Source organism: Batrachochytrium dendrobatidis (assembly GCF_000203795.2).
Source record: "Batrachochytrium dendrobatidis JAM81 unplaced genomic scaffold BATDEscaffold_14, whole genome shotgun sequence".
Taxonomy (NCBI): Eukaryota; Fungi; Chytridiomycota; class Chytridiomycetes; order Rhizophydiales; genus Batrachochytrium; species Batrachochytrium dendrobatidis.
Genome location: NW_006281112.1, coordinates 610,030 through 626,200, shown reverse-complemented (window position 1 = coordinate 626,200; position 16,171 = coordinate 610,030). Strand labels below are relative to the sequence as shown.

The 16,171-nt window shown below is 38.1% G+C and overlaps 6 protein-coding genes across 6 annotated transcripts in view; 5 read left to right on the top strand and 1 right to left on the bottom strand.

Moving 5' to 3' along the window:
- Positions 1-1,833: 1,833 nt before the first annotated feature.
- BATDEDRAFT_27745 (uncharacterized protein) lies at positions 1,834-4,058 on the top strand (the record flags this gene model as incomplete). Its single annotated transcript, XM_006681892.1, has 4 exons — positions 1,834-1,908; positions 2,149-3,159; positions 3,360-3,418; positions 3,989-4,058. The coding sequence occupies 4 exons, from the start codon at positions 1,834-1,836 to the stop codon at positions 4,056-4,058; spliced, it is 1,215 nt and encodes a 404-aa protein (XP_006681955.1).
- A 2,191-nt stretch (positions 4,059-6,249) lies between these two features.
- BATDEDRAFT_36061 (uncharacterized protein) lies at positions 6,250-8,815 on the top strand. Its single transcript, XM_006681939.1, has one exon. The coding sequence runs from the start codon at positions 6,256-6,258 to the stop codon at positions 8,656-8,658; it is 2,403 nt and encodes an 800-aa protein (XP_006682002.1). The 5' UTR covers positions 6,250-6,255; the 3' UTR covers positions 8,659-8,815.
- A 1,373-nt stretch (positions 8,816-10,188) lies between these two features.
- BATDEDRAFT_91744 (uncharacterized protein) lies at positions 10,189-11,583 on the top strand (the record flags this gene model as incomplete). The annotated part of the gene is made up of 5 exons (XM_006682036.1): positions 10,189-10,333; positions 10,406-10,494; positions 10,760-10,927; positions 11,020-11,186; positions 11,271-11,583. The coding sequence occupies 5 exons, from the start codon at positions 10,189-10,191 to the stop codon at positions 11,581-11,583; spliced, it is 882 nt and encodes a 293-aa protein (XP_006682099.1).
- Positions 11,584-12,421: 838 nt separating this feature from the next.
- Positions 12,422-13,498, top strand: BATDEDRAFT_14159 (uncharacterized protein; the record flags this gene model as incomplete). The annotated part of the gene is made up of 1 exon (XM_006681817.1): positions 12,422-13,498. The coding sequence occupies one exon, from the start codon at positions 12,422-12,424 to the stop codon at positions 13,496-13,498; it is 1,077 nt and encodes a 358-aa protein (XP_006681880.1).
- Positions 13,499-14,393: 895 nt separating this feature from the next.
- BATDEDRAFT_27742 (uncharacterized protein) lies at positions 14,394-15,107 on the top strand (the record flags this gene model as incomplete). Its single annotated transcript, XM_006681891.1, has 1 exon — positions 14,394-15,107. One exon carries the CDS (start codon positions 14,394-14,396, stop codon positions 15,105-15,107), a length of 714 nt encoding a protein of 237 aa, XP_006681954.1.
- Positions 15,108-15,972: 865 nt separating this feature from the next.
- The window catches only part of BATDEDRAFT_27741 (uncharacterized protein), a gene marked incomplete at both ends in the record, with an annotated part of 1,320 nt that continues 1,121 nt past the window's right edge, over positions 15,973-16,171 (bottom strand). Inside the window, one exon of the mRNA XM_006681890.1 lies at positions 15,973-16,036. Coding sequence (XP_006681953.1) covers positions 15,973-16,036 — 64 coding nt within the window. The remainder of the gene's footprint in view (positions 16,037-16,171) is intronic.

Below are 16,171 nucleotides of genomic sequence, written 5' to 3'. Positions count from 1 at the left end.
TGTATCCAAAAACAGTCAAAAGATTACATTAAAACAGACATTATGGACAAATTCTACAAAGGAAATGCTAGATTACATTATTCTGGGTTGATACAAATCGCAGTCAAAACAACAAACGCTGTAAACATGGATACGATGAACAAGTCGTTGTAGGAATGGAATGCAAGCTGCTGGAGAGTATTGGGCGAGCCGAATCAGAGATTGATGGATTGGTTTAAAATGGGGTAACAGACTGATATTTGAAACGATTTACAACGATATGTCCATGATCTTGAAGCAACAGTTGCAGTTCTAATGGAATATTTTGTTGGTAGCATTCATCTTTAAATGTAGGCATATTGGTATCCAGCAACAATGGAAAATGTGTAATATTACAACTGTAATGTCTGGACAAGTGACTGTCTGAATAACAGTAACTATTTCCAGTGATGCTGATTTGTAAAAACTCGAATTATTCAACAACACTCTATCAATGCATTTGCAAGAGTCATTGGACGTATCTGTTGTTTGAATGTTGATTCGCATACATTCAGAAGTGGGAGTTATAAAGCTTATTTCCATGCAGACACGATCAATGTATTACTTTTTGTTGGATAGACTGTATCATCTGTCATCAATTCAGACACACTTGTCAGTCCTGTTCCGTATACAATGAGTCACATATGGACACCAATGCAACAATCAAGAATCAATTGTCATTTACAAGTCCGAATTGCCAACCAACAATCGTACTAATGGACCAACGGACCAATGCCAAATCACCTGCACATCAGACAGTTTATTGGACATGACTTGATTGTTCTTGACAACTGTTTGAAAACTGCTTGATGACTCGAGTAATCCAATCACACATTGCTGGCAATTAAATGGAACTATACAATGTGTCATGTATACATTGGATACCATCAGTTTATCAGTGACTATCTGGTATTTGTTTATGCATGATTAGTTGGACTACTATTTGCAATCAACACAATCGCTGGTATCAATGACTGATAAAAATGAAACCAAACGATTGACCACATCAGATTATACACATTCATTCTGGAATGCAACTTTGCATCGATATCGTAAATATCAACCAGAATACGAGCCAAACGAGTCAAGCGAGTGTTGCAAGCTTGCATTCATTTGAAAATACTCGATATCAGGCTAAAGTTGCATGTGAAATGGTCATTTGTACAAGGTTAAACAACATCGACATTCACAATCAATGTGATGTTGGAACAGAGCTGCTATTTCCGAATTTAAAAGTCCAAATTGTACACATTGTTATCAAGTCTAATCCACACCCTTCATGTCATACCATGTCATGCTTGATAGTTTCATACACTGCTGCAAGAGTTGTATTGTGTGTATTTCGAGTATTTCCATCACTCCATCACACTGTATTGGCTCAAACAACTCGAACAGATTGTCATAATCTGACATGATTCCAAAATAATTGCAATCGGTTATATTTGACATGATCGGATCATTGTAAACCATTTGATTTCAGTAATTCAAGATTAAACAAGCCAATGTTACTTTTTCCAAATTTGAATCAGCATGTTGTTGTAATATCGTCAATATTGTGAGCAACTCTGAGCAGACACTTGGACATTCAGTATCAAGTGATATTGGATACTTTCAAATATGTATCCAGTGATAAATAAGCGGTGATGTGTTTGAAATCAATTTACCATTACAAACCATCAAGTGTATTTTTCAATACACTTGATGGTATCAATGACCACTAATGGATTCAACTCGTATTCCAAATGAGCCATCATGTGTTAACCCAATTGTTTAGTATTGGTTGTTATTTGATAATGTCACATTTTGTGTCCTGCCATGAGATTGATTTCATCTGAACATTTGACAACCGTGCAAGAAACATTGGTTGAACTCGTACAGTTTCATATGCAAGTGCATCAGTAGTGTATCGACCAACGAGACCAATTTTGTTGATTGATATTCACTGATACTCGCTGGTAACTTGATGAAAATGTGTCAAACTATGACTTTTATGACAACACTGTACAAACTGTACGAGTTTAAAAGATTATTGGTGAATATTGTCCAATTTGATTGTTGACTGCAATTATTTTGGTTGGTTCGAGTTTCATTCTTTTGTCAAAAAACATCAAATGAATATTGAAACAACAGACAGCAACAACACAACTGTTGAATGAATATTACCAAATCAGCACTCAAGCCATACCAACACAGAGAGTCAAGTCTGAATGGCAGGATGACAACAAACGAGGTTTGTTTTTGGGAATCATCCAAGAGGGAGAAACCTCACACATCACTCGACTGCACAACCTGCTGACTGCCAACCAATTTGCAGAGCAGCAAGAGTTCTCAACCAAGATCCAGTTGGCAGACCCAGAGCATCCTCGTACATTCATTGATGACATGTTTGGGTATTACATACTGCCATTCCACAAAGACTACAACGATTCATCCAGCTGTCACACTCCAGTTTCATCAAACCCAACATCAAAAAGCAACTCTGCTGATGATCTGGACTATGTTGCAAAAGTGAGTGAGCTACAGCACAAGGACTTGAACAAGGTGGTTGAAAAGAGAGACAGTGTCTGCTTTTTTTGCTGGAATAAGTTGTCCTTGCAAGGAGCACACATCATATCCCAAAAGAACATTGGAATGGCATACAACGAACCATCCATATTGCTACGATCTGGTTTGACGCAGAAACATCAAATACAGAACGGACTGTTGTTGTGTATCAAGTGCCATGACCAATTTGGTAAACTAAGGCAATATGTGGATGTAGTGGATGACAAACTGGTGATCAAAGTGATCAATGACTCAACAAGTGACAAGCACAAGAAGTGGATTGAGACAATTGAAGATTTGAAAGTTATCCGCAGAACAAGGCAAAAGAGATGGATTGACAATCGACAAACAGTCGAATCCAACAGTGAAATGACATTGTATTTCATTCACAACAATCTCACTCGACTACTAAACAGGAACGCACTAGAGTTACACAAGACAACATGTCTCATTTGGTGTATGGCTGGTGGTGTAGAATCTGATGATGAGTATTGTCCATATGATGATGATGGCTGTACTCCTGTCGATTACCAGAGTAAGAATATCGAAAAATGGATGGAATCGAGTGCTATTTTGATCATTGAAATACTCAATAAAGTTGTGTATTCATTACAAGAGACTGGTTTCTGTTACAGCAATAGTTGTGTCGAGTCAATGTCATGGTGTAATGGCTTCAAAAAACACAGTTTTGTTGATCGATACTGCATCAATATGATCGTTTTACAACCGATATATTGAAACTTGTTGATATTGGAACCAATATTGATATTGGTAGTGGATGATGTATAATCAAAAAGAAATCCACATCGGAACGTTCCTTACTCTCGTTTGTGATTGTTTTCCGTGGATTGTTCTGGTATTTTATGTAGCTCACTTTTTGCCTTGCACGCATGTAAGCAGCAACCACGAATCGTTGAAACACAGATTGCACAAGTCGATACATTCTGATGACATTTGGAATATAACAAGACACAAGTGGTGACCAAAGTTTAATTCACAATCCATGAATGAACACGATCGCGTTGCCGACTGGATCAAATAACAACGCAGGTGTTTGAAGCATGTCTTGAATACATGAATCGACCAGATTGACAACATACTTGTGTAGTCGATAATCAATGGAATTGACCAAACGGAATGCCTGCAACTGCCAAAAAACCAAACAAAATGCCAAAGCATTTATATTAAAATGTTACACTACGACATCATGTCTCAAAGTGCTGAATGAGTCGTTGTCATGCAGTTTTACTGTTGATATTGTTTATGGGTTTGAAGATGTGCAATACAATCCGTAGTGTGTTGCTCAACGACACTGATCAAATGGTACTGAATACAGTGTGTCAAACAAGATGATCGCTTTGACTAGTGTGTCAGAATGTTTTGATAAATAACAATTATATCATGATTGCTATATTGGTTCATGTAGTATATTGTATAGTCAACTATGCACATGCACATACACATGCATGCCATTGTCAATTGATGGTCGTTTGTAAACAACTTGTGGACAACTTGCAAATATTACAATCATGGTGATTGCTTGAATGTCGATACCAAGCCATGCGTTTGATGGTCATTTACTGTTCAGTTTACTGTTCAACGATGCAAATGGTCGTTGTCTACCAATCAGTCGAGTCGTAGACATAAACTGCACATTGTGTGTATCGCTTTGTTCATGACCAAACTGTAACAATGTGTATTTTGCATTGAGTTTGAACTGCAATCTGCGACTTGTACGCATTATGATGCATTGTTTCAATATTCATGTTGCATTCATCAACATCAACGTGCAGTGTCGATCTGATGTTTGGTGTTGATGTTGTGTTGATATTCCAACAACACTGAATATTGCAAATCAGGTCAGCATTGACTCGTGTGATAATAATCCACAGACAATCGGTTGTACCAAACTGTTGTACAAACACATTGACATTCGATCGATCGGAACGACAATCAATCACTCTAATGTGTTGTTGGATATACAAACTATATTACACATGGTGACTGATGTTGTAACACATGTTGTAACACAACATTGAATCAATCAAACTGCAATTACACACTCCATCATATGTCGCATGTGTTGGTATGTCAAGTGTGGTGATATCGGATCAAAACAGTCGATTGGCATAGTAATCCATCAACATTCGAGTCGTTTGGTCAACCAAATAGTTGTATCATGCGGTAATATCAATATACTGCGATTGTAGCATGTCATTCATCAGATATTGTTGAAACCATTACAAAACCTGTTTGGACCAAATCAAACTGTGACGAATACCGCATACTCGGATCATCATCAACTAAACCAGGAATACACACTTGACAATATTGGCAATTGATGATTGAACCTGATTCATGGTTAATTCGTCGAGTGTTTGCAATGTGTTAATATAACCAGTCATATATCATTTGGTGTTGTTAACTTGTGGTTTGGTGATGGTTTGATTGCAAGTGATTCTTGGACACAACACATTGCAAACCAAGCAACTTGACTACTTGAACGACTCAAACGACTCGATACTAACCGGAATTCAATACAATTGTTGAATAGCCCGTGTAATATCAGATCTAGTCAAGTCAACAGACAAGCCAACAGACACGACACTCAATACAACTATATACAGCAAAAATGCGTTGGATTCATTTGTGATTGCATACTCATCAATCTTGAATGACAGTGTTTGTGCAGTTTTGGATATAGGTTGTATGGATATTGCAACAAACCTGTAGTATTATAGTATGACTGACATACTACTATTGGATCAAACAACATAACAGTCCGATATAATGTCAAATATATATGTGCATAGAATGGTCACCAAACCTGATCGGTTGTATATCAATCATAAACAACTACCAATTAGCAACAAGTGTCATTCGTATACATTGACAGAATTACTACAGACAACACCAACAATTACAAGATTACGTGCAATATATCAAGAATTGTGACATGGTTTCAATAAACCAACAACAACTGAACAAATGACATTGCAATGATTATTCATAGAACAAGGCAATCAAACGACAATGTTAGTGACAATTATGTTGGACAATATTCATGATTCAAATATTGACAGTCAAACATTGGTTAACCAACAGTTGTACGATTATACAACTGGTGCGTGTATTGACAAGTGATCAACATTGATCCGGTCATGGTTAAAACGGTATATCACAGGACTCGAAAGTTGTCAGTATTGTTGTGGTGTAATATTAGCAACTACACACAACTTGACATGAATGACAATGTTGATGTCGAGACTGTCAATGTATTACAGTGTATTGGTCAACAGTGACTGCGATCAATGACAATATTGCAGTCAATTCAATCCATGTGTTGATTGGAACAATCATTATCCACTTGTCAGATTCAGCATATAAATGAATGTTTTGTAACACATTTACAAATCCAACAATTGACTGATTAACAATAATTGAATATTAAAATGTTGAATAAAAGACTCGAGTCATTATATGAATGACGTAATCAATTGAGTTGAATTGACACTCGATTGAACAATACAAATAAACACATGACAAATGTTTAAACACTATTCAAAGTGTGAATTTGTCTCACATTGTTCACGTGATATCGAGTTTTGAATGTGAGACAAATTCACGTTTTAATCTTTTTTTGTCATTTCATTGTTTCACTTTATTCTATTCCTTTCCTTCATAAACTCCAAAATGACCAGGCTTTATATTCAATACCTTGAAAACACTCCGGTATCATTATTTACTCAAAAGTTGCCTGTCCCTGAAGGAGAAGAGCCTAATATTTCTGACCTGATTGCAGCAGTCAAGCAAGCACTTCCATCAAAACTTGGTGATATAGACCCTGACGAGCTCACTCTTCATTTTGTGGTGGATGGAGTGGAAATGACTTACAACTCCTGGGAACCCATTACTGTTCTCAAAACAAACGGAACTGTTGGTTCTAACCCACTCATTATCAAGTCGAAGAGTGGTGTGAATGTTGTAAAGTTTTACAATCCAAACCAAATTCCCATGACTGCCACTGGTCTCTTGGAATGGCTTTCTGGGTCGAATGTTAATTCTGCAGTTGATTTGACTGACAAACAAGTGCTATCTCAGCAGCAAACCAATCCTAATCAAAAAGTTGTATTTCCGCTGGCTGGTCGAGAGCAGTCGCTCCAGCACATTGCATCCTGCTTTATTGCCACCTATCGACACCGCAGCAATATTGATCGGAATTCAAGACCTATTCCTGTTTGTGCTGGTATGCCGGGATTGGGAAAAACTCGACTTATGACAGAGTGCTCTACCACAGTTTTAGACATGACAGGGATTCAAGGCAAACGACTTTCGGCAATTGTTTCTTTTGGAAATGACACGAACCCATATGGCGAGATTGACAAGGTCCTTGGAATCAAATACTCATTTGCCTGGAGATTGCTCCATTCGTTTTTCAAGGCGCAATACATGTTTGATGATTGGATGCGTAGAAAGTCACCAAAGAACAGAAGCGAGCTCACAATGCAATTAGCTTTATCGACCATTGAACTTTATTGGAGTCAGAAAACTCAAGACGACATACTTTTATTTGTCGGAGTCGACGAGTATCAAAAACTCTGTCAAGATGAACTGAAGTCTCTGCTGGATATCTTGTGTGCTTCTTCTTATCGTCTTACAACGTCAAAGCTTACATTTTTCTGTATGTTGGCGGGAACTGACCTGAACATGACTCGTATTGCTCGATCATCACACCCTAATACTGAGAGAACGCCAATCCGGTTTCTAACTCACATGGAATCAATGGAAGCTATTGGTCCTTTTATTTCGGATACACACTGTGGATTCGTGGTCAGCGAAGCCTTTTCTCAAAATGTCTTTTATCTAGGCGGAGTGCCAAGACTACTGACTAATTTTGCAAAAAAAGTTGTATCCATGAAGCCGAATGATCTAACCGAACACAATTTTCAGGGGGCAAGAATAGCTGCGCTTTCAAACTTGCAATATCCTCAATTGTCACTCGCTGATATTTTGAAGCTACTGGCGACTTCTTTTACAAACACGCCTGTCACAGATGTACGAATATGTCCGTTTTCTGAATCATCGCTACCTTCTGCAAGAGACCTTACTTGGAATCAAATGATCTCAAACGGGATATGCCAGCTTCAAGATGATGGTCGAGTGATTATACCGTTCCATATCATTGTTCAGGTTCTGAAGAGACCATTGAATGAAAGGGTCGGTCTGAACCAATTTGAAACAGCACTCCTATCATCGTTGAATAGTTTGTCGCTTGACGTTGGTTATCCATTTTTTGGTATACCTTGTTGGCTATTGTGGGAGTATTTTGGTGCTAGTTTCTACTGTATCAGAATCAACTCGTTTCTTGTATTGGGAATATCGATAGTTTCTTTGTCTGATATACTGCATGGATCGCGGTTTGATTCAGGTATTTTCAATACTCAAGTTCACATCAGAATTGCTGAAGTTTTCCAATCAAACGAGCAATATGGACCTGATATGCCACGGATGATCACTCGGAAACACGACAGCTATTATTCCGTTGACTGGGTTGACGGCGAGACATTGCAAATTGTGCTCAATGGTGAGAATGGACCAGGAGTGAATATATACTTTATTCTGAAACGCGCAAAATACTCTGGCTATATCATAGTTTTGGATCAACGAAAACGACTTGGTTCTGATATTACAAACTCGGATCTGACCACTTTCCGATCAAAATTACCGAACCCGCCAGCATTTTTAAACAAGTTCAAGTTGGACTCTGTTTTTGGTCTGATGAGCATATATTCAGAGATCAACATTAGTTCTGTTCCAGATTCAACGTATTTTGTTTCTGCATCAAATTCTCTAGATTTTCATGGTTCACTCTCTGGTCATCCAAGGTGTTCTATGGCCATTGACGTGAATTCTGCATCGAAAACCTCGATTAAACAAATATTCTGCGGTACCAATGATGATCAAACGGATTTGGCAAACAAGGTCATTAAACAGCGCTACAGCAAACGCATTGCAAACTATGATGAACTTGAATCATTGGTGTTAGAATGGAGTGGAAAGTTGGACGAGTCGGCTCATGCAAGAATCAAGTTTTAAAAACCTGGCTAGTATTTACATTTTACTATTTATCAGTCATAAATGTAGAAGGTGTAAAACATGAGTTCAAGTATTGATTTTATCGAATTCAGCAAGTGGTTGATTGCAATAAATGAACGCTGACTAGATGTTGGCATGTACTACACAAAAATCAACCAAATCATTGCAACTTTCAAGTACTATTTATTCAGTTTCAGTTTTAATGACATTGATTCATTTTTACAATCTTGGACAAAATATAGCAGTGATTATGGGTGAATCTCATCAATTGTGTTCATTCGAGTCAGAGCATGAATCTGGCACGGTAAGCAACCAATCCTTTCAGGTCATCCACTATTATACACCAAGTATTTTATCCAAGATTGTACATCTCGAATAAACAGTGTGTGACAACTATGGACACATGTAGCAGTAATTGACGGTCAAGAAACTGGTATCAATGTTCCATGTATACTACCAAAGTGTGTGTAGTTTAATTGTGATTGTTTGATTGGTACATATTTGTACATATTTGTATGACTGAATGATATGGCTGCAGTTATTTAATCATTTGAATACAGGAATGAAACCTTGAATGTACATTGTAATCTAAACTTTATATTACAAATATTGTTTAAATTGACTCTTGGAATTGTCAGTCCAATAACATGCCATTAAACGATCATTCGTTGAGTTGAGTGGTGATATTGGCTGTATTGGTTGGATAAACACTGTCGATTCTTGAATCAACACAACAACCATCATATGACACACAATCAGACTATAATGTTGAATCTACACTTTGTGCACTCTTAGTAATCATACATTATACGATCACCAAATTTGAACCCACATTCATGTATTGTGTTTGACTGTCAATATTGTCAATACAACTCTGCACAATCATTTGTTGTGTTTATCACCATCCAACTCAATCTCACCATTTCAATCAATCTTGGTCAATGTTGATGATTTACACGCCAATTCATTATCCAATCTTGTCTGACATTATTATTGGCTTTAATCACGTTTGGTTTGTACAACTGCCATGAGTTGCACTACCATTATCATTGTGTATCTGAACACCAAATATTCCAATACATCAATAATACCACAGTGTAAACAGTAATACAGTTGATCAGTCTTGTGGCAAGACTTTTCATCCAAGTTTGTATTTGGAAATACTCGATGGTTTAATCACCACACACTATTTGTAATGCGATTGTAATTGATCTCATTTCATCTCAGTCCAGTCCATCTGATTTATGATGATGTTTAGTAATCCATTACCATGTGTTGTAGTAAACTAGTTTGTTTATTAAACCAAATCCACAACGATCACATTCAGAATATTAATTTACAGTATTTCTAAATGCATGTTTGATAACAATCCAATTTTGTTACAAAAAACTGATCAAAACAATACTAAAATGGAACAACTCGTTTGTGTGTTTTACAACAATCCAAACATGAACAATTCTTGGCAATTGTTGGACATTCGCATGAATGAAATTGTCAAATCAAAATTCAACTTTACTAATTTTATCAAACATGGAGTTGGATGATGTTATGAAAGAGTTGATTCAACACAAGGAAGATTTGAAACTGTTAACAACAGATGCTCAACTATACAAGGCTGATGAAATATGGGACAGACTGCTTGTATTGATAATGGAGTTGAAACAACATAACTGCAGTAAGTTTAATGAACATTGTATTATTGATGAGTTCAAACCATTGTTGACTTTGTGTTGGTTTGAAATGGCAGACTTTAAAGTTATAGTGCCTCGCTTACAGAGTATTGGACTGCAAGATATCACAGCCGATTATTTGGAGTATAATCGACCCAGTTTACAGGTATTCATATATTGTAACAATAATGGATTGTTGTTCATGACTAAACTAATCAACATGTGTTGTGTAGATCAAAGTAATGGAGTTTACTAAAGTATTTGCGATTGTGGTGTACTATGATCATGAGTTCAAAGTATCACATCGACTAAACAACCAACTTGCACAACTCATGCAATCACCAAACTGTCAAGTCAAAATGATGGCAAGTCATGATTGATATTGATCAAATGATTGAAATCCAACTCATCTGGTGTCAATATGCATATAGGCGATAAGAACATGTACAGAGTTTTACAAGTATAGACGCTGGAGGGAAGAGGATGGATTTGACATCAAGCCTATGGTCGAGATTATTGTTCAAGAGTCCGATCAACAAGTGCTCACATTGGCGATTAACCTGTTCTCGACCGTTTGCAGTTATATTGACGATGAAAATGTATGTTTACAATGATACAATATTGGATCAGTTTGGACAGTGTCATGTCATGTTGATCTGATTGTATACTTGACATTGAACAATATCATTAGTTTGGCATCGTGTTGTCAAGACTTGTTTCACGACTGGAATCATCTAGTGGTTCAGTTGCTGTTGGGTTTATCAAAAATCTTGAAGCCATGTATCGGAATATTTGTCATCATGACCCAGTAAAAGCAGCGGGATGCGGTGTCATTTCAGCAATAGTCAATACGCTCAGGTATGTGGTGTTATGCATGAATGTGTGTTCAGTCATCACAATTGGTAAATTTGACATGGTTGGATTGACATGACATGAATACAGGAGTGTCGATCAAGCAGTGGTTGATCAAAGTATTGAAATTATCCATAATTTTTCCAGCTATGTAAATTGTGAAGTGACTTCAGCCGAGCTGATAAGATCGGGTTTGATTCAAACGCTTAGCGACTTGTATATCAGATACAGCGACAATTCCAAACTAAGAACACGCATAATCAAGGTAGCAGGAACTGCTGCATCCGATATGCGTGACTTTCCTGTATCGCTTGTACGATCGTTGGTTTTTGAGCAATTGACGATGTCAGTGTATGATGTTGATATGGGGAATCTTTGTACATATGTTTGGTCATATCAATGACATGATTCAGAAATCTACAAACAAGACCGAGATGATCAAGGCGTTTCGAGAATATGGAATTATGCAGCAACTCAACACTATTTATTCACGCAGAGATGTAAATCTGTATGATTATGGTGATGAAACTAGTATTGTAAAACTAGTCAAAACACTTGCTGATTTTGCCGACAATCATCCCGACAGTTCAATACGTACCGAGTTGGATCAAGGCAGGATATTTGAAAATCTACTGACTATTGTACAATCGGACACTGCTGAATACATGAACAGAAAGATTGCTGGCCAGATTATTGAAACGTGTTTCCAGCATCGGGTTCATGTTGCTAATTCGAGCATTCAGCCATACGATGACAATGCTAAAAGTAATATGAAATCTGAAATGGCCGGATATGTACATGGAAAGGCACGCACACTTGTCGAGATGCAGTATATCCAGTATTTGCAATCTATACTTTGCAAACCCATGTGGTGGATCGATATCACAAACCAGCATATTGTGGAGCAATGGAGGGCTGACTCACTCGCTCAGAATACATCACCATCAACATTTAATCTTGCATTGGAACAACTCGAGGTTTTTGTCAAACAGCTTGTTTGTAGTGGCAGTGATGGATTGGGCACAATTGTCCCAGGACCTGTTGAACTGACGTATATACTGGACAATGGCATACCTGACAATGTATATACGCGATTGATGACAAATGTATCGGATATTGAACATGGATCAAATCACAACACTGGTCAAATGGTGCACAATATGATTGATGCATCAATGTACAGTGTTGTATATGGACAAACGATGATTGCACCACTGGATATACGACTCAAATACACCACAATGGTACCATGCGATATATTGTTATCGACTCAGCTTGTTTCAGATACGCCCATCATTAACGGCAATCCCAAGTTTATATCACGCAAGTTCCAATGTCTTCCGAGTGAATTCCGTGTCGAACAGGATGGCAGTGTGACCATCAACTCATACATCAACAATCTGAATCCGATATGGCATCGAGACATGTACAAATGCATTGCCAAAATATTCAAATGTTTTGTCCCAATGTTTGAAAGTCTGTTCAGAACGATACATCCAGTGTTCAAGTATATTGATATTCACAATTGCACAAAGGGATATGAACCACCAAGCCAGTCAGATCATGATGATATGGAACCAGACACTCGAGTCACTCGTCCCGTGTATGTACCAATACTTCCGGAACATTTTGAATCCAAATATGAATCAGCAATGCCAGTATCACTGCGTGGTCGTAATCTGCAAGTCATTGTCAAACTCACCAACATTCAACTGACACCATCCAAACCTAAATACGACGAGCGAGACTGGCACAATGAAGGTCCAATTAACGAATCGATTGTTGCAACTGGACTGTATTACTACGACGTGGAAAATATCACCACACCCAAACTCGATTTCCGCGAGGCTGTTGATAGTTCTTATTATGAAATGCCAGCTTGTGTGTATTGGAAAGATGTGTATGGAATTGATCTAGAATCACCACGGAATCAGTATATAGGATCGCTTGAATTACCAAATGGTCGATGTGTAGTTTATCCCAATCGATACCAACACAAAGAACAATCATTTGAACTTGCAGATCCAACTCAACCAGGACACTGCAAGATTCTGACATTTTTTGTAGTGAATCCATCTCGTCGGATTGTTTCGACTGCGCATGTGGCTCCACAACAACCACAATGGTACAACTCGAGTCTTGACAAGGCACACATACCGCCTGAACTGTGGAATGATATCACGCAGTATATTCAAGGTGTTCAATCACCAACTGAAGCCAAACACTATCGAGATGAATTGACAAGTGACCGAACTCGAATCACAGCAGCATACAACACATACAGATATGAACAGAAGTATAATCTTGGTCTTTGGTGATGGATTGTGAGGTTGTGATTTATACAACAATGAGTTGCAATGCCAGTCAGATCTATGCAATTAAATGGATCGAATGAATTGAATCAATCATGTCAATCATGACAGTGATTGTTGATTATATTGACTGATTGTGTACAATTGATTGATACAAGTGATATGGATGCATCATTCGGTGTTGTTGAATCAGATCATTGCTTGATTCTGTCAATGTGATCAAATGGATTACTACAAAACTGTACATGCTCAAGTTGAATCAAGTATTAAATCGAGTATTGGATTGATATTTACACACAACCACAATTACAACTACAATTGCAATCAGCACAGTCTGAATATTAGACATTTGAATCTCACATATAGAGTCGTGTGTTGGAATATCCAGACGAATACTCTTAAGCGGTAACCTGTGGCAAAGCTAACTCTTGTAACATCCACTTTAAACCCAAAATTAAACCCCTTCATTACCAAAAATCCATGTGCTCCGTACCCTGCAACTCTCATCTCTAGGGTTCAAGTTCTCAATAATCGGGTAGACGATCTCATTATTAAATTTACTAATTACAGGAATCAATCCTATTGGTTGTAACCTTCGTTTACAGCCTCCCATCATTTAACGGGTCAATTGTTCGTATCACAAGACACAAACAATCAACTACTATGAAAGCTAGAATGCTTACTCTTATCAATAAATAACTCTTCAAACTATTTCATCTGTCCAACTACTTTATCAAACCTTTTCACTACTCTTGAAAAGACTAAGTTTGCTGATCTTGATTTAAAGTGCGACATCCATTACACTTTTGATTTGTTCTCTTCTGATAACTACTAACAGTTACAGATTATATTCTACTTTACTACATTTTAAAACAAATCAAGAAGTTCCAAACATTCTGACATGGTACAGTTATTGCACGTAGTAATTGGACTAATTGCAAGTACGAGTAGCGTGCGAGCGATCGAGCAGACAAGCATATCTGACGTATCACTTGCCGAGAATACTCATGGGTTATCCGTTGGTGTTGTTGATCCCTTACTCACTAGTGGTGGTAACTGTCCTAGTGATGGTCGTAACTGTGACAACGATCCGTTCTCTTCGCAACGTAACGGTGCTTCGGATGCTGCTGAAACAACATCAGTTCGTCACCTTGCTACTCGAGCATTATTATCTCCCACATGTCAGCCGTTTATCAATCCATTCATGAATGAAGGAACCCGTTTCCTCAACGCCATTTCGTACATTATGTACAATCCAGTTGTAGCTGGACCTACTACAATGGGATGCTATTGTAGTGATGATGGTACTAATACCATCTGTGTGACCTCTCGTTCGCAGTTTCACTATACTTCTGTGCAGGACTTCGTGATTGCTATTGGTAATCCAACGGTATCTTCTCAGCTTAACTCATACTGTTGGAAGTGCAACCGAACTGCTCCTGTAATCGAGGCTGTAGCATCAGCTTTCTCTGTCTCAGTGTATCCAAGTGCCATTGCTGCAGGTATCCAGCCCCCTGCCCCTGCCAATGGAGTGTCTCACTCTCCAAGCAGCTATAGTATTACAGCGACTATCGGGGCTATCTGTGCTATTATCCTCTTTATGTACGGAGTTTAATAAATACATCTGTTATCATTCATCATTGTTATCATTGTATTACACTAGCGCTACCATGATCGCTGATAGACATTCTTTAAAAGCTTTGCTTGATGCATCCAGTCAACGAGACGCGTCATCGCGCCGAGTAATATCAACTACCACACTCCTCACTCCCTACCAAATTAAAAACTTAACAAATACACCTGGATATACTATCATATTACCACACTCCTATAGTATTCATTGTATGTATCACCTTCACGAACAAGCATCGTACACGTTACCATGCCCCATGATCCAAGTTGATACAACAGTAAAGAACAGATAAGTATGACACCCAGTATATCCATTAGCTTCAGTCATCAATATGAATAGCGAAGTTTGGTTGTCACATCTCCAACACCATAATACCAATGCAGTGCACCCTCTGCATTAACTGTCAGATGCAGTAGCAAGGTGGCATCCTTATTACATTCAATCAACATGCACTACTCATACTGTATATGTTTCTAATGTGTCTGCACTAGATCTTGTGTTGCACTGAGTCATAGATGGAAGCTTGAGGTTCACTCATACGTGAGTATGGAGTGAACAGGCGGGACGCCCAACCCCTTTATAAACCCACCTATCAGTGTTACAGGTGACATTATGACAGAAACATATACAGTATGAGCAGCACATGGTGAGGATGAGTGTGGGGGAGGAATGCATCATTATACGTTATGTACGACAATCCTGACTGTATCTCTGGTGCTATCATTCGACAGTATATGCTGTTTATTTATTCGCATTTATGGACTCCTCATACTGTATATGTTTCTGTCATAATGTCACCTGTAACACTGATAGGTGGGTTTATAAAGGGGTTGGGCGTCCCGCCTGTTCACTCCATACTCACGTATGAGTGAACCTCAAGCTTCCATCTATGACTCAGTGCAACCCAAGATCTAGTGCAGACACATTAGAAACATATACAGTATGAGTAGTGCATGTTGATTGAATGTAATAAGGATGCCACCTTGCTACTGCATCTGACAGTTAATGCAGAGGGTGCACTGCATTGGTATTATGGTGTTGGAGAT